The following is an 8,241-nucleotide window of genomic DNA, read 5'->3' as shown; positions in this document are numbered from 1 at the left end:
TCTCAATATCGTTTGGTGTAGGTTTATCCATTCTGATCCGCATGTAAACCCAAACTTGCTTCTCTGAATCCCACCTACACTCTAAAATCTTTCCGGAGTAAGTGGCCGGGTTCGAGTCATCATCTCTAAACTCAACCGAATAGCCTTCCATGAGCTTTTTCTTTCCTTTTTCGTGCAAGAAGAGCATTCTTCGCCCATCAGTCTCATCCATCTCGAACAGAAAGTCAAGTGAGTTCATTTCCGCATATTTCCACTTCAGTAGACCTTTATGGGTTCGGGGAACGTAGGGGTCGTACCAACCCTATTATTGGTCCACAAAACCCAATATATATATGTCAGGAAACAAAGTAATCTATATATATATCGACACCTAAAATGAAAAATATAAACATCCCTTGGTTACCTGAAATATTAGGCCATCTGATTCATGCGAAAGCGAAGGAATGGTAACCTTCAAAAGCTTCTCAACAGTAGAGAGTAACCAAAAACCCTTCATTCGAACCTGGGTAACAACAAACAAAGTTTTAACCAAAAAAAACTTTTACAAGTGAAAAGGATAATATATATGGAATGAGACAGAACATGAAACTCACTCCAAAAGGCTCCAGGTCGTATCTGTAATAATTTCTACTTATCCCCTTCTCACCATCTCGGGGTGCGATCACTTCTTTCACGAGCATGTTCCATCTTTCACAGAAAGTCCGCTGTGGTTCATTTTTAAAATCGGTTGAGGTTTTTCTTTAGTATCTATAATACCCGACAATATTGAAACCAAAACCAAAGCATGTGATGTAATAATTATAGTACCAACCTTCACGACTGATTCGCCGTTGAGTGCTGCCAGATCGTATACGAGGTACCTCCTCCTTGCCTGGCCTTCTTGATCACCCTTTGGATTATCAATAACCATCTCTCCATCAAGCAAAGTGTAATGATGCACTTTATCAGAAATTCCCTGCCACCAAAAACCAAAAAAGGTCAGAGAATATTCGAAAATATAGCTTAAGTTATCTGACACAATTAAAAGGCCTCTAAATAAGCAATGACAGAAAATTACTCACTTCACTTGAGTGCTTACGGGGAAAACGCATCTGTACCCTCCGAAAATTAAAGGACCTATCTATCAAATAGCACCCACCTATAGTTAAGAGCATCATATAACGTGTTCCATCTGCCTTCCATGTCGCATAATAGTAACGCTGCCTCAAACGTTGCAAACTCTCTCTGCGTGTGGAAAAATTAAAGCGCGTGAAGATTTAGCTACATTGAGAAACTAGGACTAATAAAGAACCTCTGAAATCAGAACATTGTATCTCCACCTGCTAAAATCCTCTCTTTGTACCCAATATGGTTAGTAAAACAGATAGAGACGCAAACCTGTCAAAAGATACAGGGTGCGAACCTGGGAATTGCATAAATCCTTTTTTCTGGATCATCGAAAATTTAATTTTTGTTAGTTAATTGGTTAAGAGATCACATGCATAGTCCATTGTTATATATATATATATATAGTCTAACTTTTCTAAGTATTTAAATTAAATATATCATTGAATTATATTAAATATTAAATTCCATAAGAGCAATTTAAATTCGTACCCTAATAATTTTCTTAAGTTCTTCCTCTGTATAAAGCATCTTATAACAGAACTGCCGGTAAGCATCCGCTTGACAATCGGGTATTTCATCACCTAAAATGTCATCATTTGATATCTTCACATTTTCCTGATCGATTTCCTAAAACAACAAAACAGTAAAGAAAGACAAGATCCACACACCCATCAATAATATGCATCCAAAGATAATTGTAAGAACAGATTAAAATCATTAAGAGCATGTGCAGTGGTTTGAGACGACTATCAAAATCATTCAACTATTTCATTTTTTAATAGATATATCTTTTAAATAATTTAATTGTTTTTTTTTTTTTTTGAAAACTCAAAACCAATGATATGTTGATGTGTGAAAATAAAGTTCTTGATAAAATTAAAGAGCACATCTAAAGCTTAAAAATCCATGCATATATATTTCTCTAATTTTTAAACTTCAAAAGTCAAATAAGCCCACCACGCTTACTTACCTGAACAGGGGTAGGCGGAGCCTCACCATCATCAACAGCTTCACCATTGAGGTCAAGCTCGGTGGACCTCTTCCATTCAGGAGTTGGTGGGCAAGCAACACTCTCAGGCTTTATTTCGTGATAGAAAGTGTATAAAGCATCAATATAATCCGCTTTATAAATCCCAGGTGGGCGGGCATCAGAAAACATTTTCAATGCCTGCCAAAGGCAACACAGACGTAAGAATCTCAAATTCTAAACACGACCAATACAACGAGTGCACCAGTACAAACGAGAAAGAAAGAATTAAACCTGTGTAACGTTCATCGTTGGTGTAGAGCGCATAAGATAATGAACTATCATAAACCCTGTCCGATTATGCCCATGAGTACAGTGGACGAGGATATATTTCTTTGTGTGTCGTTTTTGATTAAGGACGAAATCAATAACCTGAAGACAGTATCCACAAACTTTCAAAAGTGAATTTGATTTTTTTTTTTGTCAGTGAAGAAGAGAAGAGAACTTATGGAACAAGTACCTCGTTGACGAAGTTGTNCTTGTTTCTTTAAGCCTAGTTTCAGAAACCTTCACGACGGATCACGACCTTGAATCACCTCTGCTTGACCAATTACTTCAACCTCATGGTCTGATGTGATTCTCNGTTATCTGGCACAGCATCACGACCCCTGCATGCGATCTACAACAAGAAATGAAAAAAAAAAGATAAAAAGATAAAGCAATCGGCTAATGCAGGTGCAGATGATGCAAACGATAAAAACAAAATGTAATCGATGAATCACCTTAACATGCTTGATGCCATCCTTCTCTAATTCTAATGTAGGATAGTAACGAGTAGTATTAGTTAGATCAATCACTAGACCAAGCTGAGAACAAAAAAAACATTACTTTAGGGAGGTTCATAGCAAAGAAACAAAAGATTGATACAAATTAAAGGGAAAAGAAACAAAAAAAAAAACATACCTTTCGTCCATTAATTCTCTGGTTACGGACCACCTGTTTAAAAGAGTATCTTTTGCCAGGAGGAACATGTTCGTTGTAAGATTCACTAAGGGGAACCTTTGAAGGAATAATGCATCCTATCTCCAGACCAAACCCAGGACAATCTAGCCAACCTGTATTGCGAAAACTGTACTTTACGAAACCAATTAACCTAGTATTAACGTTTGAGGAAGTAACAAAAGCTGTAATAATGAAAACCTTGAGGGATCTTGGTTTGGTCATAGACTCTAGTATCTCTGTTCTGATAAAACTGATCACGGAAGACAGGCTGAGAGTTTCGGGTTGGCCTGTCAAATCTCATTTGTTTCCTTCGTTCTTCCCGCTCCTATGATCACACCAAAAGATAACTTAATATGATATCATCCAGTTAGTATTAACTCCCTCCCTCCTTACATCAGAGGCGGCTAATAAGAACTACATTAATTGAACCACTAAAATTAATACATGAATTTATTCCTATTTTAGAATTGATTTCATTATGTAATTAACTAAGAACTAATTAGTCTCTGATTATGGATATTTCGTGTTGAAGAATGTAGAAAATCAATCAATGGTGCGGTACCCGTCTTGCGATCTCAACTGCAGATTCTATTCGGTCTTCAAGACGTCTCTTATTAAAAGGATCATCGTCTTCCTCGTGCCGGGGTGAAGCATTTAGGTCCATCGCAGCTATCATTGCAAAACCCTATAATTCAGGAAAATAGTCAAATCGATCGGTAGAAAGCTTTTTCAAAGAAAAACCTGTTTTATTTAAACGACGATTGCTGGCTGTCTCGGTGGATCAGTGTGGCCATAAGGCCCATTAGAAAAGAAGGTGTGGCCCAATGTAACGCCGACTTTCTATAACCCATAATAAATAGGACAACTTCTGTGTTCCTCTCAATCTATATCGATTCAAAGCTTTGGTTTAGGGTTTTCTGATATCAGACAAATCCTTAGAGAATGATTGCTACGCAAGGCCCTGCAGAGAGGAGGTCTTTTGACTGTAAGAGACGTGTCGAATACGGAACCGAACTCTGGGACGACAATAGGAAAAGGGCGAGGGTATACAACAACAACAATCCACAACCAGTTTTTGGTGATCATACCAGAATCACCATCCCTCAGGGGTGGTGTTGAGAAAAGAGTAAGAATATGGTTGCTTGTAAAAGAAACAACGCACAGAAAATTTGATCACCGAGTTCACGGCCTCAACCGCTACGTCTCGTGGGAGAACTCTTGCTCCCAAACTCCACTATATGAAAGAGGTTACACACACCACACCACTAACTTGTGATGTTGTTCTTGGTTTACAGACTTTGGCACACACGGAAGGAGATACAAGAATCAAAGACAACAAAGAAGAAAAAGCTCTCTCTTGAAACTCTCACGTTTCTCTCTTCCTCTAGGAGTCTCTTTTGTTTCTCTTTTCTCACCCACCTCCACTATCTCTTCTTCCCTTGTAAATATATAAGAGAGTGGATATGGACTTCTTGTTCTCCTTTGCCAAGTTAATATTCGTCTGGCCCAATAAAGGCCCAATATTGTGTTTTGTCAAACCCAATCTAACAATTCTCCACCTTTTGACAAACACAAACTCCCTCGACGACAACGTATGAAACCAGCCTCTTCCTCTTCCTCATCTTGTGAAATCAACACCACCGCCAAATTCCAAACTCCTCTGGCGATCTTCTCCGGTGAACAAACTCTGGCTGTGTTCTCCTCCATCATTCCCGACCTGCTCCGAGAATTTTGTAGACATCACCTTAGTCTCCTCCAATGAATCAACAAAACCACAGCTCCTTTGTCTCCTTTGACAAAACGTCTAAGGTGAACTCGACCACCGTCGTATGTTCTCCAACGACTACCTTTGGAAATCTCTTCCTCTGCAAATCCCAGGTACATCTAATCTCTCTCTTGTCTCCTCTTGACTCTTAGAGATTAGGATCTTCTGAGATTTTCCTGAAATTTTAAAGCTTATAAAATTTCCACTTCTGAAACTAATTCAGGTGATCGGCTCTGTTTACTTCTCCGACGAGCCTCACTACTTATCCGTTTAACTCCGCAACTTCTCTGTCGAGATACAGGTAATCACTTTTCACTGAATCTCCTTTTGCCGTTGTCAAACCTTTTTGTGATTCAGTTTTTAACCGAGAGACTTAACTCATCTACTCTGTTAACAGTTGAATTTCCACTCTCAACGACCACATAAGCTGCTCAGACATGAACACCTTCTGGTAAGACGTCAATCTCTTACCTTTTGCTCTGGACTTGTTGATATTTAGGACATGTTAAACATAAACACTAAACATGCCTGTCAACTGCGACTCCACCTGAAACCTTGTTTCTTTAAGCCTAGTTTCAGAAACCTTCACGACGGATCACGACCTTGAATCACCACTGCTTGACCAATTACTCCAACCTCATGGTCTGATGTGATTCTTTGCCAAGTCCTCTTTGGAACTTTCATAAGCTGCTCCACCTGGAACTAATCACCCTTATCACAACTCCACAACCCTTTTTCAGGTAGTTCCTTCACAGCCCTTTGTGACAGCTCATCCAATGACTTATGATCTTCAAGCTTTTACAGAGACTAACCACCTTTTTCCTTTGTCAAATCTGTCCTGCAAGATCATGTCACAAACACTAGGACTGCTTCTTTAATGAGAATTGCCGCCTTCACCTGTTAAGACATCCCCGGTAACCCTTCTCAAGCTGAGTCACCTTTTTTTTTTCTTACGTCTCTCTCAAATTCCATAGACTCCATGAAACTCTAACTTCAATTTCATGTCTACTCTCACAGCAGCTCCTCTGTTGAACATCCCATGTTCTTCTTTCTCCTTGATGACTTCAGGTTCCCTCTTGACCATGAATCATCCTTCGATCTCTAGCTGCTGGAGTTATTTTTATTTTCTTTTGAGCCACCAAAATCTTAACTTGGATTTCCTGAATTTTCATCACAGAACCTCCACCTGGAATCAGTCTCCAACTCTCGACAACTGATTCTCCACAGGTTACCAACTTCTCTGATCCTGAATCACTCTCTCCTGATTCGATACTTACAAAAAATTCAAGAACTTAACTAACTGTCCTTTTTTCTTGAATTTTTCCCAACAACTCCATCTGGAATATAATTCTCTTCACATTAATTCCAGGTGCCTACAGGTAACTCCCTCAACCCTCCTAATCTCTTTTTATCGACATAATTTTTTTTTATTTCCCAAAGCTGACTTGTTTCCTTTTTTCTCTTCCTCCTGCCAGCCTACAATGTCGATAGTGGAGTTACTTGGAGCTGTGTCGCCTTTCAAGCGATGTTAAGGAGATCATAGCAGACTTGAAAATCCTTTCCAGGTACTGCTTGAGTCTTAAAATCTGTTGGATGAATAGTAGTTAGTATCTTGTTCAAGACCACCTCTCCTTTAGATACCAAACCTTTGATGAACTGTGTTTTAGCTTCAGAAATCCCGAAAGCCTTAACTTCCGTTTCCTGACTTTCTTGTGAGAGAGCTAGACCTCCTTTAGCTCCATCTCTACTAACGTCCATTACATTGGACCTTGAAGCTTCTCTCAATTCTTTCATTTCAACTTTATCGCTTAAGCTCTCCTGAACCAAACTGATTTCTGACAGCTCTGCTTCTCCATTGACACTTTCTGGTTTATCCTCCAAAACCCTTTCATCCTTCATTTTATTATCACAGTGCATCCGGTCTAGACTGTGATCTCTCAACCGTGGCTGGTCATCAGAAATTTCTTTACTCTTCTCAGATTTAGCCTCATCTGAACTTTCTGATTTTTCCGTTGAGGATGAATCTCCACCTGTAGCTGATGATTCTCTTCTCTCAAAACCATATGGAGTAGGTCCTTGAATCAAATTCACGCTGAAAGTCACCTTCTTTGACTTCTTCTTTCTCACTCCATCTTCAGCCTTAGCAATATCTTTTCCACTGATTGCAGCCTGTGACACATTTACTTCACCCTTGACAACTGTGCCTTGAAGATAATAAAGCCCATCGTGATATTTCCCAGATATCACCTTTTTATTATCCTTGTAGAAGTGAACCATGAAATCACTTCCCTTATACCTGCAGCCTGATTTTTCTAACATCCCATAAGAAATCAGATTCCTACTCACATCCGGAATGTATTTTACATCCTTGAGTATCACTACAGAACCATCTTGATTCTGAATTTTTATTTTCCCACTTCCTTTGATTTCTCCATGAGTTTTGTCAGCCAGTAGCACTCTACCTCCACTGAACTCCTTGAAGTCAAACAAGACTTCTTTGTCTGGTGTACTGTGGAGCGTACAACCAGAGTCCATAACCCATTCCTTACCAGAGTCTTGAGTGTTCACTGTTAACACCAAAGGCTGCAAAGGCTCAGTTGCAATATTAGTCGATTCTGTATGTTTCTTCCTTTCAGGGCATTCTCTTTTCCAGTGCCCTTCCTTGCCACAAATGAAACAGCTTATGTCAGTTTTGCTGTGCCTCGGTCTTGACCTGCCACTGCTCTTAGACCTTCCTCTCCCCTGGTTGTTGTTGAACNTTTTTATTTTCTTTTGAGCCACCAAAATCTTAACTTGGATTTCCTGAATTTTCATCACAGAACCTCCACCTGGAATCAGTCTCCAACTCTCGACAACTGATTCTCCACAGGTTACCAACTTCTCTGATCCTGAATCACTCTCTCCTGATTCGATACTTACAAAAAATTCAAGAACTTAACTAACTGTCCTTTTTTCTTGAATTTTTCCCAACAGCTCCACCTGGAATATAATTCTCTTCACATTAATTCCAGGTGCCTACATGTAACTCCCTCAACCCTCCTAATCTCTCTTTATCGACATAATTTTTATTTATTTCCCAAAGCTGACTTGTTTCCTTTTTCTCTTCCTCCTGCCAGCCTACAATGTCGATAGTGGCGTTACCTGGAGCTGTGTTGCCTTTCAAGCGATGTTAAGGAGATCATAGCAGACTTGAAAATCCTTTCCAGGTACTGCTTGAGTCTTAAAATCTGTTGGATGAATAGTAGTTAGTATCTTGTTCAAGACCACCTCTCCTTTAGATACCAAACCTTTGATGAACTGTGTTTTAGCTTCAGAAATCCCGAAAGCCTTAACTTCCGTTTCCTGACTTTCTTGTGAGAGAGCTAGACCTCCTTTAGCTCCATCTCTACTAACGTCCATT

General features: G+C 39.4%; 2 protein-coding genes and 1 long non-coding RNA gene across 3 annotated transcripts in view; 1 reads left to right on the top strand and 2 right to left on the bottom strand.

Moving 5' to 3' along the window:
- The window catches only part of LOC104708981 (mRNA-capping enzyme-like), a 6,720-nt gene extending 2,968 nt beyond the window's left edge, over positions 1–3,752 (bottom strand). Inside the window, exons 1-14 of the mRNA XM_010425639.2 lie at positions 3,639–3,752; positions 3,275–3,401; positions 3,038–3,189; positions 2,857–2,940; positions 2,700–2,753; positions 2,369–2,515; positions 2,078–2,275; positions 1,597–1,734; positions 1,378–1,427; positions 1,062–1,224; positions 812–955; positions 594–704; positions 404–502; positions 265–301 (exon numbers count right to left, since the gene is read on the bottom strand). Of these exons, the coding sequence (XP_010423941.1) occupies positions 265–301; positions 404–502; positions 594–704; positions 812–955; positions 1,062–1,224; positions 1,378–1,427; positions 1,597–1,734; positions 2,078–2,275; positions 2,369–2,515; positions 2,700–2,753; positions 2,857–2,940; positions 3,038–3,189; positions 3,275–3,401; positions 3,639–3,752 (1,618 nt within the window). The remainder of the gene's footprint in view (positions 1–264; positions 302–403; positions 503–593; positions 705–811; positions 956–1,061; positions 1,225–1,377; positions 1,428–1,596; positions 1,735–2,077; positions 2,276–2,368; positions 2,516–2,699; positions 2,754–2,856; positions 2,941–3,037; positions 3,190–3,274; positions 3,402–3,638) is intronic.
- Positions 6,331–7,571, bottom strand: LOC104709998. Its single transcript, XM_019229069.1, has one exon. It carries the CDS (start codon positions 7,374–7,376, stop codon positions 6,360–6,362), a length of 1,017 nt encoding a protein of 338 aa, XP_019084614.1. The 5' UTR covers positions 7,377–7,571; the 3' UTR covers positions 6,331–6,359.
- On the top strand, positions 7,658–8,205 carry LOC109126072. The gene is made up of 3 exons (XR_002033137.1): positions 7,658–7,710; positions 7,815–7,862; positions 7,958–8,205. It is a non-coding gene; the product is annotated as an uncharacterized LOC109126072 (long non-coding RNA).

This window comes from Camelina sativa, chromosome 8 (genome assembly GCF_000633955.1).
Source record: "Camelina sativa cultivar DH55 chromosome 8, Cs, whole genome shotgun sequence".
Lineage (NCBI taxonomy): Eukaryota > Viridiplantae > Streptophyta > Magnoliopsida > Brassicales > Brassicaceae > Camelina > Camelina sativa.
Note: the sequence above shows the minus strand (reverse complement) of the source record. Positions and strands in the feature narration are given on the sequence as shown.

What these genes read in the sequence shown, in the direction of transcription:
- LOC104709998 (XM_019229069.1), bottom strand. Translation starts at nt 7,376, where the DNA reads ATGGACTCTGGTTGTACGCTCCACAGTACACCAGACAAAGAAGTCTTG.